This window comes from Cyprinodon tularosa, unplaced genomic scaffold, assembly GCF_016077235.1.
Source record: "Cyprinodon tularosa strain WSP-4 unplaced genomic scaffold, ASM1607723v1 ctg219, whole genome shotgun sequence".
In the NCBI taxonomy this organism is placed as follows: Eukaryota; Metazoa; Chordata; class Actinopteri; order Cyprinodontiformes; family Cyprinodontidae; genus Cyprinodon; species Cyprinodon tularosa.
Window position 1 is genome coordinate 537308 of NW_024038819.1, and position 25895 is coordinate 563202.

The 25895-nt window shown below is 38.7% G+C and overlaps 1 protein-coding gene across 2 annotated transcripts in view; it reads left to right on the forward strand.

The window, feature by feature from the left end:
• Positions 1–759: 759 nt before the first annotated feature.
• phf12b (PHD finger protein 12b) overlaps positions 760–25895 on the forward strand; it is a 30557-nt gene continuing 5421 nt past the window's right edge. Inside the window, exons 1-9 of one of the 2 annotated variants that reach the window (XM_038285982.1) lie at positions 760–1461; positions 1761–1942; positions 3221–3293; positions 3884–4340; positions 6954–7074; positions 10537–10669; positions 10766–10927; positions 14957–15100; positions 21726–22440. In XM_038285982.1, the coding sequence (XP_038141910.1) occupies positions 1396–1461; positions 1761–1942; positions 3221–3293; positions 3884–4340; positions 6954–7074; positions 10537–10669; positions 10766–10927; positions 14957–15100; positions 21726–22440 (2053 nt within the window). In that variant the 5' untranslated portion in view covers positions 760–1395. Of the gene's footprint in view, positions 1462–1760; positions 1943–3220; positions 3294–3881; positions 4341–6953; positions 7075–10536; positions 10670–10765; positions 10928–14956; positions 15101–21725; positions 22441–25895 lie in introns of those variants that run through there. The other variant, XM_038285983.1, reaches the window with a different exon arrangement.

The following is a 25895-nucleotide window of genomic DNA, read 5'->3' on the forward strand; positions in this document are numbered from 1 at the left end:
TACCTAAAAATGTTTTTGATTCTTAGAAAAGAAAGTCAAACTATTATTTTCTTATTGTTTTTTATTTATTTATTTATTTTTTAATTCTATATGTGTAAGAGATTCCAAACGTATTTAAATAAAGAGGTCAAGTTTTGCCACCTGCCACGACATTTAAGAGGTATATTTACAGTCAATTTCTAAATTCACAAAGCACAAACTAGGCTAGAAAAATGCTTGTGTGATAAAAGATTACAATTTATTTAGGGAGTTTCCCAAATCTGAACCTAGAATCTGAAAACAATTTGCATTGTAGGTGTGAATTTGAACTTATAGAGAGAGTTACAGTCTAAGGTTTGTATTTGTAGAATGTAAAGAAAATACAAAAAGTACTTTTTTTTTTAAACTGTTCAAATTTTAACTACCATTAAACAAATTCTGTTCTACAAGTTGCACATCAAAAACGTCTTACATTATCAGTTTTTTTATGTGCAGGTGTAAAGAAAAAAGTGTGAATTGTTTTATTCTACAAATACAAAACTCTCTCTACAGCTTCAAATTCACACATACAATCCACAAATTGTTTTCAAACAAAATAAACTTCATACAGTAGTGACATTGAAACTATTTAATTTAAAAGTCAACACATTCAATTAATTAATCTAATTAGACTACAAAAACAAATTCGTCACAAAGCGAGTGACAAAAAAGATTTATTTTGAATGTTAAGATATGTAAAGAAAAACATCTGCATTCTTTAATGTGCGCATGCGCAGCCAGCGGTTCGCGATTGCGCCAACTGGAAGAGGATGTTGTTAGCAGGCAGTGTAGATGCACAGCCTTTTCACAACAATAACATCAACTAATATTTGCATCTTTACATCCCCGGACTGTGGATTACACTTTGTCAACCTCTTCGGATCCGGATATTGGATAACAAACCTTACATTTACACATATTTGAAGTTCTGTTTTCTTTAGACAATGGAACAGGATGGGTTTGCAGGTCTACTGGACTGTTTTTTCGCTAAAGCAGAAAAAAGAGTCTTTCCTTGCCAGCTAGGCCGCAGAAGATTTTTGTCACGATGAACAAGAGTCGACTGGTGGTAGAATATTGGATTACTTGTCTATACGTCTATAGTTTGCAGCTGCTTTGGAACATAAGCGTTTATAGCGATATTATCGTTCTTTTCTGCCGTTTTAGTTTGAGCCGACAACTGAAGCTAACGAGCCCGTTAGCTTCTCAACCTTGAGTGGCTGTCTAGTCCCAGTAGGTAGCTGGCTAGCTAGCGCTCTCTTAGCAACCTAAGCAATTGGGGTTAAACTTTTCGTTGGGCTCTACGTTCACCAGAGGGTTCCCCCAAGGATTTTGGCTCCACCATTTGTTTTTATTTTTTTCGAGGTTGCTTCTGGATGAATGTGGAACAAAATGGAGACGCCGACGATTGTGTACGATTTGGATACCTCTGGAGGCTTGATGGAGGTAAGGTTGTTAAGCTAGAAGGCCTCAGTAGAACTACAGCGATGCTTATATTCTGTTTTCTTCTGCTACCGATTTCTGGTTATTATAAATAAGATTGTGGTTCGACAAGTTTTTTGTCGAGCATGTCGATCTCCCAGTAAGGTCTGTATATGGGAATCGGTATAGAGGCCACAAATTGACTCTGCTTGTCGCGCACCATTCACTGTTTCTTATGGTACTCGGTACTATTATTTCCGACTGTTTTGTATTTGCATGTGCATTTATTGTGTTTTTTTGGGGGGTGGGGATCTATTTGACAGCAAATCCAAACTCTGTTGGCACCTCCGAAGTCAGAAGATGTTGAGAAAAAGAGTCGGAAGCTTGTAAGAGACGTTCGGAGAAGCGGTAGGGCCACAAACCACGACACCTGCGATAGCTGCCGTGAGGGGGGAGATCTGCTGTGCTGCGACCACTGTCCAGCTGCTTTTCATTTACAGTGCTGGTGAGTAACACAGACACTTCACATGAAAGCGTGTTAAATTGGTTCGCGGTAAACAAAACAAAAAAACCTTTGCGACCATACCACCTCCTGTACGGCTATAGCATTGACATTATTTACACATTATCTTATTCATTGGCAAATGCTGATGTTTAAGCTTCATTATTACATCCTGTTGGGGAATCTCGAAGCTTAAATTAGGCATGCATTCTATCTAATGTAGTATAAATGATTTGATTAAAAGGCTTGTAAGAATGTTGTAGGTGCTTCTTTCGTCCGGTAGGGGGCAGCATTAGCTCACTAGCTGCTGCCTCCGCGGCTGCTACAGTCTGTATAGGCTGTGTTGCTAAAAATGGTGTTCACTGTGCTCATGTTTACAATATGGCGTACTCCAGCTTTTTGTCCCCGGTCAAGCGCCATCTTAGTAACTAGCGGCACTGTTCGACACCGACGGATGAAAAGTCAGTAAATGAGCTAAAAGAAGCATTTTCAGACTTTAGGATAGTCCTGTTAGTCCGATGATACTTGTGTTTTTCCATCCTGAGTTCCGCTCAGTTTCTTTCACCAACATCTTTTCGTATCAACAGTAACCTGCCTCCTTGTCATTTAATCTTTGTATTTGATGTATTGATCTGCTGTGTGTTAAATGGATGGATTTGACTGAATATTAGGCTGTAGAGCATTAAGGTATGTGTAGTTTGAGTGGAAGCAGGCTCCAATGAGCAGCGGTGTTTTTATGTAGTACAGTTATGCGGCCATGAGATGGAGTCAAAGGAACTGCTTTTATTGAGTTACATAAACCCTTAAAACTGTTTGAAAGTATTTTCTTTATATTATAGAAATATAAACACATAATTCATAATTCCCACAATAGCATTTGCATTGAGGTAACAATTCCACTCCTCTAGGAACTTTGTGTCAAAAACATTAACTATTTGGTGAAGCAGACTTTCAAAATAAAAAAATCAGACAAATTGAGATATGTGTCAAATAATTTTTATTTCTTTTTATATTTTTATTTTTCACTGTTAAATTCTTACTGTTGTGTTTATAGGTAGACAGTTTTAAGATCTGTCCAGGAACAACAGATGAAAAATAACCTTTGGCTAATTCTGGTGCATTTCCATAAATGGTTATTAATGTACACTGTCCCTGTTGAATACATAAGTAAATCTTTAAATTGCATTAAATCTTAGTACAAAAACAAGTTCTTTTGTGTGCAGGCATCATAAATCAGTCTACCAACTCACCATCTTTTTGTTTTTTTCTTCTTTACCGTAGCAACCCACCACTTAGTGAAGAAATGCTTCCTCCTGGGGAATGGATGTGTCATCGCTGTAATGTGAGAAAAAAGGTAAGGTGTGGAGTTATAAGGTTGTTTTTTTTGACCCCAAACAGACATGTACTCCTCTCTTCTTTTCATATCCTCTGAATGTATGCACAAACCTTGCAGATATGGAACAGATTGGACATATCTTCCCTCATACAGGGTTTCATTAGAAAATGTTATTTTTTAAATTAAGGCTTTAATTGGCATTAAAATTCATTAAGTGTGATTATTGTGGCATTTACAATTCTTTAACTATTAAAAGAATATGGTTATAAAAACAATTTTGTCAGATAGCCGTATGTTCGGTGAAGAAGCTCAAGACAGAGAAGACGCTAGAGAATGGGAAAATGCAAATTTCAGCACAAGTGGCTAAAAAACAAGGAGTTTGGGAAATAGTTGCAGCCTGTCGACAGTAAAAATGAAGAATTTGGCAGTCTTACCTATTTATATATATATATATAAATAAAATAACATTTGTTTGTTCTTTATTCTGTACTGAATATGAATAGTTTCTTCCACTTTGTCTAAAACCCTATCTGTAAGATGCTCATTATAACATTGGTTGATAGCATCTGAAACGGTTCTCTTCCTTTTGTTGTTTTTGTTGCCACCAGAAGAGGGAGCAGAAGCCTGAGCAAACAAATGGCTTCCCAGAACGATCTTCAACTAAGCGTTCCACTTCTCCGATGGGAGAACTTGAGCTGAACACCGGCCCGTTGAGACTTGACGGCCTGCCTCCAGGGGCAGGGGCTGCCGGTCCTGGTTTACGAGTGGCTCAAGTTCGTCTCCTGGAACGCAGGACAAGCAGCAGGCCGAGCAGTCGTCCCGGGACACCGACATCCAACACTTCATCCACCCCGACCCCATCAGAGGAGCAAAACGATGGAGAGGAGGAGGCAGCTGAACCTGAGGATGATGTCCAGGCAGTTGAACCTGATGGTGCGACGCTGTCTGTGCCGCCACCGCGTCTGCTCAAGAGACCCTTTCAGCTCCTTATTGCTGCAGCCATGGAGAGAAATCCCACACAGTTCCAGCTGCCCAGTGAGCTCACGTGCACTACTGCACTACCAGGTCAGTATGTCACAGCGACTAGAGACCTTCTCTCATGATATTTTTATCCTGGGTACTGATGCAATGGATAAAAAGTCGGTTCTAATTAGATGCTAAGTCTTGTAATGTAGAAATAGTGGCGCTGCACAGCCTGGGCTCTGAAACGCAGCTTCTTGAGAGGCTGGTCTCTCTTCTGCTGTAACGGTGGAATGCTAAGCTTGGGTCTGTTTGTCACCCCCCATCCCCCCTGAAGATCAGCCCAGAGTTCTCCGCAGCGTATCTCTGCGTAGCGGATCACTAGAGTCTAAGGCTGTGGCAGCCTAGTGGTTAGGACATACAGCTTGGAATCCTGAGGTTTTGATTTCGAGTGCCACTCCAACAGACTGCCACTCTGGATCCCTGAGCAATACCCTTCCCCCCCTCCTTGTTCCCTAGGCGCCGCACAATGGCAGCCCACTGCTCCCCAAGGGGATGGGTTAAATCAGGTTCCCGCGGGTCCTTAACCTCTTACACCCTAAGGGGATATAAATAAATTTCTGCCTGACAAAAACACACAAAAGTAAATAACTTATAGCCTCAAAGCTATTAGATTTAAGAAGAAACTTTTGGTACGTCTGTAAAGGTAAGATGTCATAGAATGGTTTTCTTATTGTAGCTTTGACCCTGCCTGAAATATTAGGGACAAAATACAAAATATTTTGCAATTTTTTAACCTCGCCAAAATTTTCTTTGAAATAAACATTGCAAAACAATACCAAAATATTATTTATAGTACAAAAAAGTAGTACAGACTTTCAAATCTAAATGTTGTGTAAAAATATACAAAATGTGGACTCAATCAGATGAATCATATTTATTTTAGAATGGTATTAGTGAGAAATTTCTTAGGCGGAGGGGCCATTTTGGCACATTTATCCATAAATGTCACCAAACTGTGCCAAATATGTTTTTTACATCAAAACTGGGGGTTTGGTAAAACTACAAGGTCATGTAGCAGCTGGACCCGCCGGTGGGTCCGTAGGGTTCAAGGGGTTAAAAAGTCTTAAAAGGCATTGAATTCTTCAAAATAAAACAAAGGCCTTAATTGGTATTAAAATATCTTAAATCAGTCTTTCCTAGGTCTTAATTTTTAAAACATCATAAATAGGATTATTTTTATTACGATTTATTTTTGTAATCTTAATAAAACATAAAAATTGACAAATTGTTTTTTATTTAAAAAAAATAACGGCTCGCCATTATTGGTTCCGTCCCGATAGCGGAACCAATAAAAGCGTTGTTGCGGCTGGGACATTTGGGAGATGCGCCATTAACTTTTTGTCTGGAAAATATGAGCAAGTGTAAATGTAACCAAAACTGGCTCCAGCCAAGAGTTTTCTCCATGGCTAAAACCAGGGAACATACATGAGGCTCAGTGGATTTAGTGCAAGAAGTCATTCAAGCTCAGAACGATGGGAATTAAGGCAGTGGAGTCGCACATGCGAAGCACGAAACACAAAGCGTCAAAATGGAGTTACAGAGAAACAGCCGGTATTTCTCAGTTTAGTTCCACCCTTGTCTCTGCAACGCCTCCACTTATCACCAAATCAAACATACTAAGAAAACCATACAAAGAAAAATAGCTGCAAAAAAGACTTAGCACTGGTTATGTTGTGGCTTTAAAACTGATTTGTTTTGTTCCCTGCTAAAACAAATTTGTGAATTCAGTTAAATAATTGTTAAAATATATCTGTCATTTGTGTGTTTTTAGCTTTCTTCCTGTATGCGAAGCTTTTCAACATTTGAAACATTCGTGCAGTGGTTTATGTTAAAATAAACCTTTGGGTTAAGTTATTGCAAGCAGGTTTTTCTTGTATTTCTTGTGAATTTGGTCTTAAATTTTTATTTCAAGTGGCATTAAAAAGTATTGAATTTAATTTGCCTTATGCTGTAGGAACCCTGTAAATGCAGAGTGTTTATTTCATTGATCTGTATCTGTGACAGTGTAATGTCAATAACAAGCTTGGGGGGGAAAAAACTCCTTTCTGCACTGAAATAATGTTTTTGTTGAAATGTTAGCTTAGTTTGAGATGTATTAAATAGCTTCTCTGTGCTTGGAGCATATTGATGCCCTCTTACAAACATGTCTGTGTATTGTGAGGATGGGATCATTTGCTGAACGGGTCATGTGACATACGGTGCCATGCCACAGCAGTTTTAACTCCTTTGAAAAGTCTTTTGTTTGGCAACAAAACTGACATGACACTAATCAAACATGTTTAGTTATTTGAGGTAGGATTTAATCTAAAGAAAGACGTCTAGAGGCGAAATGTTAAAGGACAAATCACAGGTGAACCATGGATCATTTATTCAGATTCTGTCTCACCAATGCTTGGTGTATAATTGTCACCTGACTTTGTGGGGCGTTTCTTGTCTGCACTTTTACATCGATGACTGTTAGCTGAATGTTTGACCCAATTGGTGTTTGGTCCAATTCCAGTAATCCCTATGGACTTGTATTTCCTTAACTGAGAAAAATATATATATACAAATGAAAGATTTAACGATTTAATTACAAAAAAGAGCGTAAGACAGTTTAAGCACCACTATCGTTAACTTATACTAAAGTTGTTTCTGTTGTTTTTTTTTTTTTAGGCAGCAGTAAACGAAGGAGAAAAGAGGAGCTGCTGGGTAAGCCGTTCAGGAGACCCCAGCACGAACTGGATCCCAATGGCCTGGTTCCTCTACCTGTCAAAGTCTGTTTTTCATGCAATAGGTAAGCCACGTGTTTACTTTTTTTGTGTCTTCCCTCCAAAGCGAGGCCATAGCTTAACCGAGACTGATACTCTTCAGGAAAAAAACAAAACATTTGGATTCTCCAAACATCTGCAAAGTTGGAGCAACCTCAATACGTCAATATGAGCATTTATTCCAGTCATGTTTGATCTTCAATCTGGTTAAAGGAACTAGAGACAGGATGAGAAAATAAGACTCAAGTGGCACGCCTGGCGCTGAGGGTAACTGCAGCCAAAAGCTAGCAGGAGCAGGCAGAAACGATTCGCAGACCGGCAGTATTCACAGCGCTGGAACCCTCTTAACTACGTGTCGGTTTTACTATGAGACCGTCACTCAGATTTTATAACCGCAACATCTCAAGTATAGGGATGGGCATCGTTTAAATTGAATTCAGGACAGTGGAGAGATAAGTGGGTGGACTCAGTTTTGCTTTTTAACAATTCATAACCAATCAGCATTAAAGGGGAACACCGTTTTTTTTTTTTACTCACCCATATTAGTTTTGTGTCATTTGGAGCTTTTCTGAAGATATTTGGTTTTGTAATCCAAGTAACGTCTTCCTATGGGCAACGAGTTGAAGGCACAAACTAAACTGTTCATAATTTATTCTTTATGGTACGCCAGCATTCATAACATGTAGGCCAATCACTGTCCCTCAGACATCCGCCGTTATATTTTTCATATTGATATTTTTGTTAAAACAAAGCGGCGCGTGTATGACGTCATCCGCGCGCGCCGGCTACCGTTCATTCTTCCTGTCCGCTGAACTGCTGCTAGTTTTCCTCACATGCCTGGAAGATGTCTAGTGCTGCTACTACAGATGATCTCGCTCTAGAAATGGAATTGAACGATTTAGATTAGCTTGCAAAATTAATAGAATGGGTAGAGGGTATCCGCCTGTCACAACTCCAGTCCGGCGCACAGATGAGGTCATACACACCACCGTTTGTTTGTAAAAAATATAAATAATATAACCGCAGATGTCTGGGGGACAGTGATTGGCCTACATGTTCTGAATGCTGGCGTACCATAAAGAATAAATTATGAACAGTTTAGTTGTTGCCTTCAACTCGTTGCCCATAGGAAGACGTAAGTTGGATTAGAAAAACAAATATCTTCAGAAAAGCTCCAAATGACACAAAACTAATATGGAATGACATGATGTAATAACCTAAAATCAAGGCGCCAATGTGAAAAAAACGGTGTTCCCCTTTAATAAACTGGACATGGATTCTTTCCCAATTCCTGCCCCTAGTCCGTTTAAGTCAGCTTTTTATAATGATAGGTAATGGTTTGGGGAAACTGTTTGTGTAATTCATATTACTTAACCCTCCTCTCGCTCTCAGATATGCTAACAGTTAGGTCAGTTTGACCCCAAGGATATCAGCGTCCAGAAAATGATTTACAGAATATTGTTGACCATTGTTTCGTCACAGGTTCTTTGTTTATTTGTTACATTAAAAAAATGTAAGTAAACCCTTGAAAATCAGTGAGTTGTCCCCTAGCGCCACCATCAGGCCCAACCTTTATATTAGAATAATCTTTGTCTAGAATTTTTCATATAAATCTTCTCAAATTCACCTCGCAACATTAACTCAGTATTGCAAAAAGTCTCCCTGATACCATCCCATAATGAATAAACATTTGTGTTTTCATTGTCTTTAACTTGTTAAATTCCTATTCCTATTTCTATTTATTTAGTTAGGTTTACCCTCAAACACTGAAAGAAAGACTTTCAGAAATTCAAAACCAACGATGCCATGGACTTCCATCACATTCTGAGTGTAGTAGTGTCTGATTTGCATGTACCTATTGGAGATGAAACCTTTACATTGATTATTCATGATTAAGCAATAATTTTAATCATTATTAAATAATCTGGTAACTAAATCATTAACTGGAGAAAACGCCAACTGTAATCTTAAATGATTCCTTTTTAAATGCTGTTTTAAATCACAAAAACAAATTAATATAAATTGTTTTTTGTCTAAGTTGAATCTTAACGAGGTAACCAACCAGTTAATCTTAAAACCAGGTCGTCTGCGTAGGTGTCGCAGAGAACAAAAAGACGTCCACAGAACTCTCCCAAATTGTAGGTGAACTCAGACAGTGCCGCAGACAGGAGGCTGGCTTGTTTTGTTTTTATAATCGCGATTGCGGAAAACAAGTTGTGAAGTTGGACCAGCTAGAAGAAGAAGAAGAAGGTGTGCGAGAACGATGGACCCATTTTTCCACCTGGATCCCCGCACTTTTTCGCCCTCATTTCCCTCCGTTGTCATACAAAATTTGCCCCTCTTCCTCTCCGCCTCGACTGTATCTAGACCCACAGCATATAGCGCAGACCACGCTCAAAATTGAGCATAAATCAATAATGTCTGCGTCAAGTTCACTGCGACACGCTGCTGCAGGGAGTATAACCAGTCCTTTACACACCTTACCCATGACTCCCTATGTGTTCACATATTGGCCACCTGATGTCGCCATTGTCCTCAACCAAGTCACTAAAGACACTTGACATACTGGACTTAATATTCACGGGCAAAAAAGAGGTGCTGACTACCTTTTTTTTTTCTTTTTATAAAGACAGATTTCTATCACATCAGTAATCACAGCTTCATCCATTTAAGATTATAACTGAGGATATAAGCAGAAAGTTCAAGTGATTTTGTCCACGTTGCCTTTCTGGTATTTTTTTTACAGAATATCACTACCTTCATTGTAAAGATAACAAAAATGAACAGAATTAATGGGGATTGCACAACCTCAAGTGATAAAAACCACAAAGACATAAGAGGGCAAGACATATTTCAGAAGAACAATCAAATGAAGTCGGGTCTAATTGGTTTCACGTACTCAGTCCATTTGGACCAAATCTTATAACATTTTTTTTTCTAATTGGAGGGAAAAGCAGGTCCTTTCCATCACATAAATCTGGAAAAAAATTTCAACCCATTCATCAATAGTGGGTGGGTCTGGTTTCATCCATTTCCTTGTGATGGCCTTCTTACTGGCGGCCAGTAGTGTAGCCAGCAGTTTTTTTGTCTTTCTTAGTCCATGTGTCCAATTGTAGATTGCCCAGGTACAATGTTTCACATTTTAATGGAATACTTTCATCGGGTAGTGTTACCTCACGCTCACATGTCCTTTGTCTATACCCTGTTACTGCTTTATGGTTTCCATCTCCATCATGTACTTCTCCAGGGTTTCTAGTCTAGTCACTCACTGAGCGTTGTAGTTCTTTTACTCTTAGTCCAGCAGCAGTCTGAGCTGCTGGACTACATTGAGATGCTGTTCAAATGTAACTGAAAGCAAACTAATCCTGTGGAATAGAGCTGACCTGATTTATACACGTATTAATGGAAGAGAAACATGATTCAAAAATGTATCCTGTATCCCCCCCCCCACCCTGTCGGTACTGATGGACCTGGGTTTCCTCAAACAGGAGTTGCAGATTGGCTCCGCTGATCCAGTGTGATTATTGTCCACTTCTTTTCCACATGGACTGTCTGGACCCCCCACTGACAGCTTTACCTGCTGGCAAGTGGATGTGTCCAAACCACGTTGAGCATTTAGTGGTAAGAGAAAAAGATGGAGCTGCCATTAAATGCATGTTTTTGCATGTTTTCTGAGCCGCCTTTAGGTTTTTAATGTGAATACACGTTTCATTCCAGCTGAACCAGAGAACCCTTAGCTTGTCAAGCCGCTGTCAGCTCTTTGACCAATTCCAGGACAGGATATCTCAGCATGCTGTCAGGTTGAACTTTCTTCGTAGAGTCCATCGACAGAATGCTCCCAATAGGCGGTCCTCTTACCAGAAAAAGAAAACAATAAAGGTACGTTCCTTTACATTTCTTACTATCTAGTTTAACTTTACTGTATACAGTCATGGCCAAACGTATTGAGAATGACACAAATATTATTATTTAATATGATCTGCTGCCCTCTGGTTTTTCATGTGTCTATGTCAGATGTTGTCGTCACATACAGAAATACAATTGCAATCATATTATGAGTAACAAAAGCTTTTAATGACAGAATACGATACTGCAGCAAGTCAATATTTGCAGTGTTGACCTCTCTTCTTCAGGACCTCTGCATTTCTCCCTGGCAGAATCAACTTCTGGACCAAATCCTGACTGATAGCAGTCCATTCTTGCACAATCAATGCTTGCATTTAGTCAGAATTCCTAGGTTTTGGTTTGTCCACCCATCTCTTGATGATTGACCACAAGTTTTCAATGGGATTAAGATCAGGGGAGTTTTCAGGCCATGGATCCAATCTCTCTGTTTTGTTCCCTGAGCCAGTTAGATATCACCTTTGCTTTATGGCAAGGTGCTCCATCATGCTGGAAAGGGCATTGTTCATCGCCAAACTGCTCTTAGACGGTTGGGAGAAGTTCCTCTCGGAGGACATTCTGGTACCATTCTTTATTCATGGCTGTGTTTTTAGGTCAGACTGTGAGAGAGCCGACTCCCTTGGCTGAGAAGCAACCCCACACATGAATGGTTTCAGGATGCTTTACAGTTGGAATGAGACAAGACTGGTGGTAGCGCTCACCTCGTCTTCTCTGAATCAGTTGCTTTCCAGATGTCCCAAACAATGGGAAAGGGGATTGATCAGAGAAAATGACTTTCCCCCAGTCCTCAGCAGTCCTCTCCCTGTACCTTTAGCAGAATATCAGTCTGTCCCTGATGTTTTTCCTGGAGAGAAGTGGCTTCTTTGCTGCCCTCCTTGAAACCAGGCCTTGCTCCCAGAGTCTCCGCCTCACAGTGCGTGCAGATGCACTCACACCTGCTTGCTGCCATTCCTGAGCAAGCTCTGCACCGCTGGTAGCCCCATCCCACAGCTGAAGCACTTTCTTTTTAGCTGCGATTCTCTTTCCTGTTAGGTCAGTTTTGTGCAGTGCAACGATGACTGCACTTGTTTTTTTTAGAGATCACCACGGTTCACAGAAGAGAAAAAATGATGCTAAGCACCAGCCTCTTTTTAAAGTGTCCAGTGGCGTCATTCTTACTTAATCATGACAGATTGATCTCCAGCCCTGTCCTCATCACCACCCACACCTGTGTTAATGGAGCAATCACTGAAACCATGTTAGCTGCTCCTTTTAAGGCAGGACTGCAATGACATTGAAATGTGTTTTGGGGGATAAATTTAATTTTTTAAGGCAAATATTGACTTTGCAATTCATTGCTGTTACGATCACTCTTTGTAACATTCTGGACTATATGCAAATTGCCGTTATAAAAACTGAAGCAGTAAACTTTGTAAATATTAACATTTGAATCATTCTCAAAACTTTTGGCCATGGCTGTACATGAGTGTTCATTTTATGCATTATTATAGATATATAGATTAGTTTCTAAGGCTATGTTCACCTTAAACTCTATTTCAAATTTTTTTTGTGAAATCTGATTTTATTGCGTTCATATTTGCAAATATATGCAGGGATTAAAGTATTCCGGCCCCCTTGCGTTTGTAGCAAAGGAGCGCTCTGAAACTAACAGTATTAGCCAATCAGAAGAAGAAGTGGGTGGGTCTTAGGAAAGCTTGTACCTCCTTTCATTAGGGCTCCATTCAACTGAGAGAGGTGTTAAAAGTCAAAAAATGATTAAAAGAAACTTTGTGTTTGGAGAGAAGGATGATAGAGAGCACGCATTTGCATGAAATGAAGTTCATGAACTCCAGCACGCTGCGCTCCAGGAAGCTTATTTACGCATCCAGCAGCAAAAAGGTGCTGTGCAAACATTAGACCCTGGTCAACAAGCTGCTGCCGTGCGGCCGTGCAGACTACACGTTTGCTGGGAGCTACAGCAACAGCTGATGGACGAGCGTCAATAACTGACCATGTATGCGAGTTGAAAGTAAGGGTTTGTGCTTTCCTTACCAAAAACACGACCTCTCTTTCACACTAGGAATAGATGCACTTTTGCTATCTTCTGGCGGTTTTTGGTATTGGATTTTCAAAAGTCAAATTTAGTCTTCAATCATTCATGCAATCTCTGATCCAATGCCCCCTCACCCCCCTTTCATGTCTTGAAAATACACACATACGCATGCGCAGTAGAGGACGCCATGACTTCGCAAGCATGCTTTGTGTTTACGGAAGTAAACGTTAATACTAGTGCTGGAGCGGATCTAGCCATCTTTCCCAACCTTAAAAACTCAGACTTTTCAAGATGGTTGAAAAAAAATACTGCACTCTCCATTATCATCCGTCATGGTTGGGGTTTTTCTTCTCGCTTCTGCATAGCAAGATGCAGAACGGTAATAATGACGTTCAGATCAGAGGAATGCGACCTGGCCGTTCAGACTAGGGTCGCATTTGAAAAGATCAGATTTGTATCACATTCAGTATGAAGGTTTGTGTCTTTATTATTCAATCAAAAAAGAAGTTGCTTCAAACAAACAAACAGAGTCCAAAAATTGCATTTGAATTTTTTTTTTTTTATTATTGAAAATGTTCTCTTTGGTTGAAGTAATCTATTTTGTGTTTGGGCCATACATGGGTAGGACATTTGTCTTAATCATTCAACTCCCAAAAAGTTGTTTCAATCAAAAAAAATAAATAAATTCAAAGAAAAAACTGTGCAAATGCAAAAAACAAAAAGGTATTGAAGAGAATTTGTTTTTTGTTGTTTTTTTTGTTGTTTTTTTTGTGAAAAAAGCATTTCAGAATTAAACATCCCCAGTTATTGACTTCATACACTCACTAGATCTGAATGCCCTGTTGAAAAACTTCACACCCATGAGTAGAGGTAATGCAGCCTGATGATATTTACACAACATTGGATAATGTTCCCCCCATGTTAGACGGGGGGAACGGTATCTGATGTGGTGTAAATATCAGGATGCAGTACCTCTACTCTACTCTGTCAATCAATTATGATCTATCTGACCAATAGAGAAGCACCGGCCTATTGTGGAATGTTTGTGTCAAAATGATTTATTCAAAAAAATTTGAACTTAAAAAATGTTTTGCACTTCAAAAAAAATTGTGATTCAAATTAAACTATTTGAACTTCGAATTTTTTTCCACTTTAAAAAAGAAAATTAAAACACAAATTAAAATTCATTCTCTTGAAACAACTTTTTGGGATTTGAATGATTAAGACACAAATGTCCTACCCATGTATGGCCCAAACACAAAATAGATTGCTTCAACCAAAGAGAACATTTTCAATAATAAAAAAGTGTTCAAATGCAATTTTTGGAATCTCAAATATTTTATTTGCATTCAAAAACAATTTTCTATGATTGAAAACGTTCATCTTTTCATTGAAGTTACTTTTTTATTGATTGTGGTGTTTGTTTGTTTGTTTGAAGCAACTTCTTTTTTGATTGAATAATAGAGACACAAATGTCTTACCCATTATATGGTCCAATCAAAAAACAATTTTACTTCTATTAAATAAAACATTTTCAAAGAAAAGCAGTGTTCAAATGTATTTTTCTTTGTCTCAAATATATTTTTTGCGTTCAAAAACTTTTTTTCTTTGATTAAAAAGTTTGTTTTTTTTAAAGAAGTGAAGGTTTTTTTAATTGAAAATATATTTTTTGATTGAAACAAACGTTTTTTGATTGAATGATAAAGAAAAAATCTACCTTCATAATTCAGGGCCACATAGCCAAATGACCTGGATCGCTTTAGAAAAAATCAGATCTGTTTTGCTCAGACTGCCATGAAAAGATCAGATACAGGTAACATAAAGGCAAAAATATTTAGGTCACCTCAGGCTGCTGTGTGAATGTAGCCTAAATGGACTTTTGCAGATTTTTCCTTACAGTAATCGTTAAAATGGAAAGGAATTTGAATATTGGCTAAACTGATCTGCTTTTAAGACACATTGTTGTTGTTAAGGTGCCAGATGCAATCAAGTCTCAGTACCAGAATCCTCCCCCCATGCTGCATCCTGCAGGGGTGCATGAGATGGAGTTGGTCTGTAGCAGACTACCCGGCCTCCTTCCATCGAAGCACCTAACAACCGAGATTGAGCAAGAGGAGGTGAGTAAAGCTGTGTTTCCTCTCATATTTCCTGCTATATTTGATTTATTCCAAATGGTGATGTATCATTTCTTTTCTTCAAAAAATGTACAGACACGTTCCTATTTGGATAATGTGGAAAAACAATGAAATGGTTACAAATTTATAATAAATAGAAAACAACGCAGTCATATTAAAGTTTTTACAACTTTTGCCACATAGTCTATAGAGGAGGTACAGCTGACGGCAGCCAATCACAAGACGCCCGAAACTCCCCCTCAGATGGCAAAACAAACTGTGCTTGCATAGAGCACGACCAGCTGATATTGCAGATTTCCTCCATGCTACGTTGAAAACACCAACAAAAACATGTTAACCCTTAACCCCTTGAACCCTACGGACCCACCGGCGGGTCCAGCTGCTACATGACCTTGTAGTTTTACCAAACCCCCAGTTTTGATGTAAAAAACATATTTGGCACAGTTTGGTGACATTTATGGATAAATGTGCCAAAATGGCCTCTCCGCCTAAGAAATTTCTCACTAATACCATTCTAAAATAAATATGATTCATCTGATTGAGTCCACATTTTGTATATTTTTACACATTTAGATTTGAAAGTCTGTACTACTTTTTTGTGCTATAAATAATATTTTGGTAGTGTTTTGCAATGTTTATTTCAAAGAAAATTTTGGCGAGGTTCAAAAATTGCAAAATATTTTGTATTTTGTCCCTAATATTTCAGGCAGGGTCAAAGCTACAATGGTGCTGACACCAGAAAACCATTCTATGACATCTTACCTTTACAGACGTACCAAAAGTTTCTTCTTAAATCTAATAGCTTTGAGGCTAGAAGTTATTTACTTTTGTGTGTTTTTGTCAGGCAGAAATTTATTTATATCCCCTTAGGGCAGGGGTGTCAAACTCAATTTCACCAAGGGCCACTTCAGCATATTGGCCACCCTCAACGGGCCACATTGACGGTATATATCAGGAAATATTTATACCGTCCTCCAGACTGCAACAGACTGCAACTTATAGATTCGTCCCTGCTAAAACATACCCCAGACAAAAGGTTGACTTCCCTCAGTAGCAGCAACTCAGTTCTGTAGAGGCCTATGAATGAGTCAAAGATCCAGGTGTGTTAGTTAGAGAAGGAACGCATCTAAAGTTGCAGAGTGATAGGTCTGGAAAATTGGTCAACCCTAGCATAAATGTATGGAAATACATTGTTAAAAATAAATTAAACAACGCCTCATATTGTTAAGTAACTGATTTTATGTATTCAAGTTTTAAATATTACATTTGAGTTTGCATGGATGTAAAATTGCTGCTCAGTTGAAAAATTACATTACTTAAATCAGTGTTTAAAGATAAGCAGACAAAGAATAAAAACAAGTTTTGCTGTTAACTCTCAACTTCATTCACAAAACGTTTGTTATTTTTTACACAACGAACATGTATTTCACATAAGAACAAAACAATTAGGCGATGTTGCCTGTCCTTGAACACAAAGCTGATCCCTTTTCACTCTGTCACCAACTCACACACATCCTCGTTCACCAGTTGTGTTCTGTAAATAAACACAAAACAAAACACAAGCAAAATCAATAAACTATATTCATATTCCAGTATACTGAACTTTGGTTTTACATTAATTCTATTTTAATTCAGTTTGTTTGTGCTTACCAATGTTTTCTGGCCGGATGTCTGGCACCGTTTTCCCCTTGTCAGTTCGTCGATGTCTGGTTTTAGTTCTTGTGCTGTGGCAATCCGCAAAACGGCGTGTAGGTTTTCGTCAGTAATGCGTGATCTATGCTTGGTCTTGTTTAAATTCATTATTGAAAACATCTGTTCACACAGATAGGTGCTTCCAAACATGGACAAAACACGAGCTGCATGGAGTCGAAGCTGTGGCATCAAATCAGGGGGAAGTAGAGGGTAAAAGTCCTCGATTGAAACATCACGGAACTTCGCTCTCAGGCCACTGTCGCTTTGAAGCTCAATTAACTCCATCTGAAGGCGGTGGGGCGCACTGCAGACATCGGCGGTGAAAGGATTGGCAAAGATGTCAAAACTAGAGTGTTGCGATTTAAAGTCATAAAAGCGCCGATCAAACTCGTTTGTTAACAGAGTTAGTTTGGTAGTTAACCGAGCACATGAAAAAGCACCGGGAAATGAGGCTGAGATGATCTGACATGCAGGAAAGTGGACGAGATTGTTTTGTTCCACCTGGTACTTCCATAGATCGAGTTTGCGCTGGAAAGCTGTGATCATGTCGGACATCTGTGTGATGACTTGTTTACGTCCTTGTAGTTTCTGATTTAGCTGAGCAAGATGCTCGGTGACGTCACATAAAATAGCAAATTCACACAGCCATTTCGGATCGGACAGTTCAGACAAGGGTTTTCCTTTGTTTTTCATGAAAAGATCGATTTCTTTTCGAAGTTCAAAAAATCGTTTAAGGACTTTGCTCCTACTCAGCCACCTTACTTCTGTATGGTATGGCATATCTTCATGCTCTGAACCCACCTCCTGCAAGAACATCTGAAACTGGCGGTGATTCAGGCCGCACGCCCGAATAAAGTTGACTGTTTTCGTGACAGTGGTCATCACATTATCCAGCTCCAGAACCTTTCCACACAGCGCTTCCTGATGGATAAGGCAATGATACGTGATCAGCGGCGTCTGATTGTTGCTTTTTTGCATTTTTTCCTTCATTAGTCCAACCAAGCCTGTTTTTCCTCCACACATCGCAGGTGCACCGTCTGTAGTTAGTCCCACCAACCTTTCCCACGGCAATTTATTTTTACCGACAGACTTCTCCACAGCATCAAAAATGTCCCGGCCGGTTGTGGTTCCATGCAGCGCCACTATATCCAGGAGCTCCTCGGTTACAGACAGGTCTGGCATCACCCCTCTAATAAAAATGGACAAATGCGCCGTATCCACGTTGTCTGTACTTTCATCCACAGCTAATGAAAAAGCTAGACAGCTGCCCATTTCTTCGGCCAGCTGTGTCGCTATATTTCCGGCAATGTCCTTAACTCGTTCCGCGATGGTATTTCTTGACAACCTGACATTTTGGAAAGTCTGTACTTTTTCGGGACACACCTGCTCACACACCTTTAGCATACACTGCTTCAAAAATGCACCCTCCGAAAAAGATTTTGAAGCTCGGGCGATTTCTTCAGCTACAATAAAGCTTGCTTTCACCGCTGCATCATTTTTGGCTGTGGCTTTTGTAAACAATTTCTGCTGCATTTGCAATCTGCCTTTTAAATCTGCTGAAATTTTTTGTTTTTCTTGAAGGCTAAATTTCGCGTACTTAGCTCCGTGTTTTGTTTCAAAATGCCGACGTATATTGTATTCTTTCACAACGGACACTGCCCCAGAACACAAAAGACATACTGGTTTTTCACCTTGTAGTACAAAGAGGTATTCGTTTTCCCATCGTTCATGAAACAGTCTTCCTTGTAAATCGATTTTTCTCTTCTTAGACATTTTGATGTTAGCTTGTCGATGTTTCAGTTTTATTCTCTGGGAAAATTAATAATCAGCTTGAGGTGACTCTGCTGCACTCTAGTGGCGAGAAGCCCTAATGGTGGCTGGTAACAATCAGAAGGCATTATGGGAGATGTAGTTTGTGGTCAATTTGTGCTCAAAACCTATTTTAAGTCAATCAATAGCCCTGTAAAACTGTGGTGGGGGGGAGAGGGCCACATAAAATCACGTAGCGGGCCACATGTGGCCCGCGGGCCTTGAGTTTGACACATGTGCCTTAGGGTGTAAGAGGTTAAATGCAGAGGTTCTTATGAGCAAATTCTGCCTGAAATTACATTTGAATTAAAAGCAAGTACAGCTCCCAAACTAAATTGTAAATACAATTTTTTTTGTTTGTTTGACAGAGAGGCATTGAGGAATATTTTTCAGGCGGAACCACTATTTTAAATGTCACCGTGTCTGATTTATAGGTGATTAAACAAAGAAAAAAAAAATGAGCCTCCCTAAATTCTTTTCCAAAAAAAGTATTGAAGAGAATGTGGGGTTTTTTTGTGTGTGAAAAAAAAAGCATTTCAGAATTAGACATCCCCAGTTATTAATTTCATACACTCACCAGATCTGAATGCCCTGTTAAAAGACTTCACACCCATGAGAAGAGGTTATGCAGCCTGATGATATTTACACCGCATTGGATAACGTTCCCCCCATGTTAGACGGGGGGAACGTTATCTGATAGGCCTATAAACCCCGTCACATAATGTTCACCCTGTCTTAACATGGGGGGAACGGTGTCTGATGCGGTGTAAATATCAGGATGCAGTACCTCTACTCTACTCTGTCAATCAAACATGTTTTATCTGACCAATAGAGAAGAACCTGCCCATTGTGGAATGTTTGTGTCAAAATAATTTATTCAAAAAAATTTGAACTTCAAAACTTTTTGCACTTCAAAAACATTTGTGATTCAAATTAAACAATTTGAACTTCAAATTTTTTTTTTACTTACAAAAAAAAAGGAAAAACTAATTTTTATCAATACTTTTTTTTTTTTTTTTTTTTTTTTTTTTTATTGATTGAAGCAACTTTTTGGGAGTTGAATGATTAAGACACAAATGTCCTACCCATGTATGGCCCAAACACAAAAAAGATTACCTCAACCAAAGAGAACATTTTCAATTACCGTAAATCCTCTAATATAGGCCCGGGCCTTTATTTCACTCAAGTGCATCGCGGTCCAGGCCTTTATTGGAAAGAGGCCAGAATTAGAGACAGGCCTCTATTGCTATTTGAGCAAAACAGACTAGCAGTGGAATGAATAAAATGAGATTTTGTGTCTATTTGAACCTATAAAACACTAGGTTCATTTATTGAAAAAGTACAGTTACCATGTCTCGCTTGGTTTGAAGTAAAAAAGAAAAAAAAATCCTCCAATTCTGTTTAATCCTCCTCCTCAGTTTCCTCCTCCTCTCCATCTCTCCCTTTAATCTCCTCATCACTCGCGCTCCTCCTCATGTTCTGCTGCGTCTGTTCTCTTCCTCGCGCAGACGGGCAGCAGTCAGGGCCTGTCGTCCAGCTGCGCAGGGCTGTGGTACTTGTATGTTACTACCACAAGTATAATGTTGAGGTATGCCCAGAAAAAACGTTTATAGCCCCGGCCTGTATTAGAGACCGGCCATTATTTACCTCCTCTGACAGCGAGACCGGCCAATGTTAGAGTACCGGCCGCTAATGGAATACAGGCCAATATAAGAGAATTTACGGTATATAAAAAAAAAAAAAAGTGTTCAAATGCAATTTTTGGAGTCTCAAATATTTTATTTGCATTCAAAAACAATTTTCTATAATTGAAAACGTTCATCTTTTCATTGAAGTTACTTTTTTTATTGATTCTGTTGTTTGTTTGAAGCAACTTCTTTTTTGATTGAATAATAAAGACATACAAAATAAGCCCTGCAAAAAGCCATGAAAATCCATTTTAAACTGTGGATGAACCCTCAGACTTTATAGATCCACATCTATACTACAGTCATGGCCAAAAGTATTGAGAATGACACAAATATTATATTTTCACATGATCTGCTGCCCTCTGGTTTTCATGTATGCATGTCAGATGTTGTTGTCACATACAGAAATACAATTGCAATCATATCACGAGTAACAAAAGCTTTTAATGACAGTTAGAATACGTTAACGCAGCAAGTTAATATTTGCAGTGTTGACCCCTCTTCTTCAGGACCTCTGCAATTCTCCCTGGCATGCTCTCAATCAACTTCTGGACCAAATCCTGACTGATAGCAGTCCATTCTTATTTTGTTATTTTGGCACAGTGGTGCCAAAAGTGGGCAAATTGTGCCAAATGCATTTTTCCACTCATAAAAGAGAATCTGGCCAAATAAATTTGCTGACTTACATTATTGGAGACCTTATGCACAAGGCAAAGCCTTTACTCCTATAATTGTTGATTGTTTCTTTAAAATTTACCATTGAACACACAATATTACCAAACTGAATAGAAAATAAGAAAAATAGAGCAAGCTTATGTAACACATGATGGTTACATCACCTTAGTTGTGAGCTTCATACTAAAGGCTGTGAATTCTGGTGAAGGGACCTTATGCATAAAAATATCAGCTTTTATGCATAAGTATCAGAATCAGCTACTATGGTGGACTCTGAATAGAATATCTTGCTTCTCTAATACATTATCCTATGAATAAATAGTATAGTATATTTGGTATATTTAGCACATGTAGGTTGGGGTATTTAACAGCATTTAATAAGTAAGCATGTGCTACATTTCTTTGGTTTTGCCAGTGAGAAGAAATATGTAAAGCTTATAAGATTATAAAATGCCTCATTTGTTACTCAAAAAAGGTCTCTTAAACTAACTTTTTAACTTGTTTTTCCTAAAAGCTGTAATATAGCCGATTAAGAAGATAAACATAAGCTAAATCTCTGTGTAATTTTTAAGTTAAATCGATTGTGTGGAATAGTTTAGGTAAAATAATCGATAAATTGAACTAGAAGAAAATCAGTAATTCTTTGGTGATTAATAATTGTTGAGTTTTCCATACAGAAAACATTAGAAACTTTAAGTTCACTTCAGTTTATAACTAAAGCATCTTTGTGTTCTAATCAACAGTGGCTTCAGGACATCATTGCACTCCAATGTAGCATCATGAGACACTTATCCATTAATCAGAAGGTCAGATCTGCTGCATCCACAGAAAGTCCGGCCAAATTTGAGAGTAAAAAAACATGTATTGCATCAGAAGATATCAAAATTCAGGCCAGTGAAGAAAGAACCTCCCATGATCCATGCTCTAAGCCCTGCGTCATGCCCGAGTCCCCAGAAGGAGCCTTTATATCCAGGAGCACAACAGCAGAGCTGGGAGTTTGTAAGTGCAGCTTGGCACCTTGTCCGAAATGTAGGAAACCGAATGGACCTCTGGCAGAGCTTCAGCCCTCAAGAGCCAATGGACCCCTAGACTGTAAGGCCGCCTCAGACCCCTGCAAGCTGCCTGACCTTCAACACAGACTAAAAACTAATACAAAACCATCCTTGGAGACAGATATTCCTTCAGCGACAATGAACCACATAGGAACGGAAACGGTTAAAAAAGATCCAGAGAGTTCAACTAAAGCCTTCATTCAGAAGAACTGCCCCACAGGCCCAACAGTTTGGCCACTCAACACCCAGCAGAACTACAGGAGCCAGACGGAGCTTCAGGAGCACTGTTTGAGCAGCGATGAAAAACCGCCGGCCTGCATCACCAGCGACTCCTCGCCAGACTCGCCACCAAAAGTCACCGATAAGCCCAACTCCACTAAACAGGGACAATTATCGCTGCCACCAGGTAAATATCATCATCACTGAGAAATTCTTGCAAAGTAAAAACTTTTTATTAATTACTTTATCAAAGTGGTCAGATCGGTTCGAATGCCTAAAATGCAGTTTTTTCATGTCTTCAAAGGTAATACTCTGGAGACTTTAGTTTACCAAGAGCTTATTAATTTAATTTATAACTTATTAGGGCTAGGCTAGAGATTTTATTTGGATTTTTTTTAACACAACAAAAAAGTCATATTATTATGAGAATAAAGTTAAAAAATTACGAAAATTAAGACGTTTCAGAAATAAAGTTTCAAGCAGGCGCCGACCAGCATGAAGGCTGACCAGTTCCACCAAACAGCAACCTGATATTTCCTTATTTGTGAAACCGTTGCCAAATTATAACTGCACAAGATACGTTAGGACTTTATTCACATCATTTTATGACTTGATTCCCATAACATTATGATTTTATTCTCCTAATGTTGCAACTTTATTCTCGTAATATTATGACTTTATGTAACAATATTATTCTCAAAATGTTATGAATTTATTCTCGTATTTAAGAAAGAAAAAATATCTCTACTTTGACCCTAATACTCTGTAGTAATAACTTAGCATCAAATAGTCAACTGTTTATATTTTTTTTGTGAGTGAAAACTGTTTGAATCGGGTTGGCGTTTTTGTGCATGTCTTGCCTAGATTGTATAAAAGTGTGCTTAATTGTGCTGATATTTATTTATCATTAAAAATTGTTCTTATTTTAATTATTAATCCATTAAACATTCTGGAGCCAATGATATAAAGTATATATTTTTTTCTTAACCACTCATTTGATCGTCTGTTATTGACTATCTAATTATGAAAAAGGCTGTTTATCATAAAAACGTTGTATATAGTGCTTAATTCATGCCCACTAACAGACCGCCCCTAATGAGTGTCATCGACATCATGCCTTAGTTACCCTCCAGTTGCCCTTTTTATAGCACAATTCCTCCCACTGAATATGGTTAAAAAATAATGGATACAAGTCATATAATATTGTCTTTATAAGTTAAATATTTGCTTACAACAAAAGATTTCTAATACTGAAAATGGAACTATGTCGATTTAGCCAAACCTAAAGCATTGCCTTTCAGAGGTTGATATTTGGTTTTCCACATGCAATACCTATAGTGCAATCAAACATTGAAACCACTTCGCTACTTTTTAGAAATTCCATCTGGACGGTTGCTAACAGAGGGAGTTGCTTACAGGAATTTACCATGTGGGCTCTGTAGATCATCTGATGTGGACTGGCTGGAGAATTATTGTAGAATTGCACTACTTCTAAATGTTGTCAGACTCTGAGCAAGCGATTACTAAAAATGGTGACAAATGCTGGTAACCGTTGTTTATTTTTTAGCACAAATGATGTTTCTTTGGGGGTTGGGCAGTCCCCATGGTGAAATGGTTTAAGCCTTTGACTGTAATGATTTGGACCCAGGTTAATTATCTGGGTTGCATTAGGAAAGGCAAAAGAAGACATCCCAATTAGTGGTGTCCATGTTTTTAGTCAGTTACAAAGATGCCCATTTTCTGTGTTATCACTATCCGATGTCAGTTAAATCTAACTATCATGTCTTCAAAAAATATTTACAGATGTAAAAATATTTATTTCAGCTCTCATAATCTCTTCAAACAGAATTTTTTTTTAACTACCAGCTGATGAATTGCCAAAATTGCCATATTAGCCCCGAGTTATTTTTTTTACTAGCGCTACGAGTTGTTACAGCTGATTCAGTTTCCTTCTTACTGACCCCTTTATTTTTTTTTGTGAAACTTAAGTCTAAACCTAGTAGAAAACACTTGCTTGAAACTCTGTGTTTACAAATCACAATGATAAATGGTCAACACCACTTGTAACTATTGCTGAAATTCTAAAAATTTCTAAAGATGATATCAAACCACTGCTGCCTTGATCGCAACAAGAATCAACCCGAAACAACAAATATGAACAGATCCGCAGTCACCACATTACAGGACAGCTAAGGATGATAACAATATTCTGCACTTCTGTATCTGTTACCATGACAACTATAGTTGCTGAGCGGCATGCATCCCCCATTTACTTTAATAATCCACAATCTATCCACAACATTATTTTCAAATCAAAAAATTCTAAAAACGCAGACGGCTTAGTGGGGCTGGCAATCGTATTGGAATCTTGATTATGATCTGGGTTTTCAGCGATCATAAAATTTAATTATCTGATTATTTGATTATTATTTAGATTAGTTAAATAATGTGTAAGAAAACTTGTTTTGTTTGTTTTATCGTTCAGTATTTAATACATAAAAATGTTGTATGATTTACTTTGTTTTGTTTTAAACTCAGCATATTGTAAAAAATGATATTTATCTTGTTATGGAAAGCTCCGCATGATGGAAAAACCTCCTTTTTTTCCTATTACCGTGTTTTCACGAGCATAAGGCGCACCGTACTAAAAGGCGCAGTCTCAGTTATGTGTGCCATTACTGTATTTAACACACACATAAGGCGCACCGGATTATAGGGCGCGGGTTTTATATACAGGTACATATCCTCTACTACGTTTAAATACCTCTACTGTGTATTTAAAAATAGAGCCGGAGCAAAACTGAGTATTTTTGTGCTTTATTCAAGTATTTATTACAAAGTATTAATCAAACCCATCGAAGTCATCATCCTCTGTTTCTGAATTAAACAGCTGCGCTAAATCAGACATGCCAATTTCCCCTTCTTCGCTGTCAGAGTCACTTTCCGTGCCGGGCAGCTCCTCGGAAATGATGCCGGCTTTTGCGAATGCTCGAACAACAGTGCCAGCAGACACGTTAGCCCAAGCATCTACAATCCATCCGCAAACGGTGGCGTAACTTGCCTGGCGCTGCCTTCCACTTTTCGTGAAACTGTGGTCTCCGTCGTTCATCCATCGCTCCCACGCCGCTCGCATTCTTACTTTGAACGGCCGGTTCACACCGATGTTGAGTGGTTGAAGTTCCATTGTCAGACCCCCCGGGATAACGGCGAGCACAGCGTTCATTTGTTTTGTTAATCTTGAATTCTCTCGCGGCTGCTCGATTTCCATGTTTCTCTGCATAGCTGATAGCCTTCAGTTTAAACTGTGCTTCATAGGCGTGTCTCTTTGCCATTTTCAGGGTTGTTATGACAACAATGTTCTGCTTAAAGCACATACCTGTTCTTTTATACACAATCCACGCCCACACTTCCCCCTTTAACGTTCTCATGGCAGTCTCAACAACGTCCGCAGTAACACATAGGGCGCACCGCACTATAGGGCGCGTCGCACGTTTTGAGGGGGGGGGGGAAGACGTTTATATGCGCCGTATAGTCGTAAAAATATGTTAAATACAGGCACCTTTTAAAATGTTGTTAATTGGTCGATGAAATCATTTAAGTTTAATTCACTAATGGGTAACTTACATCCCTTTTACATCCAAT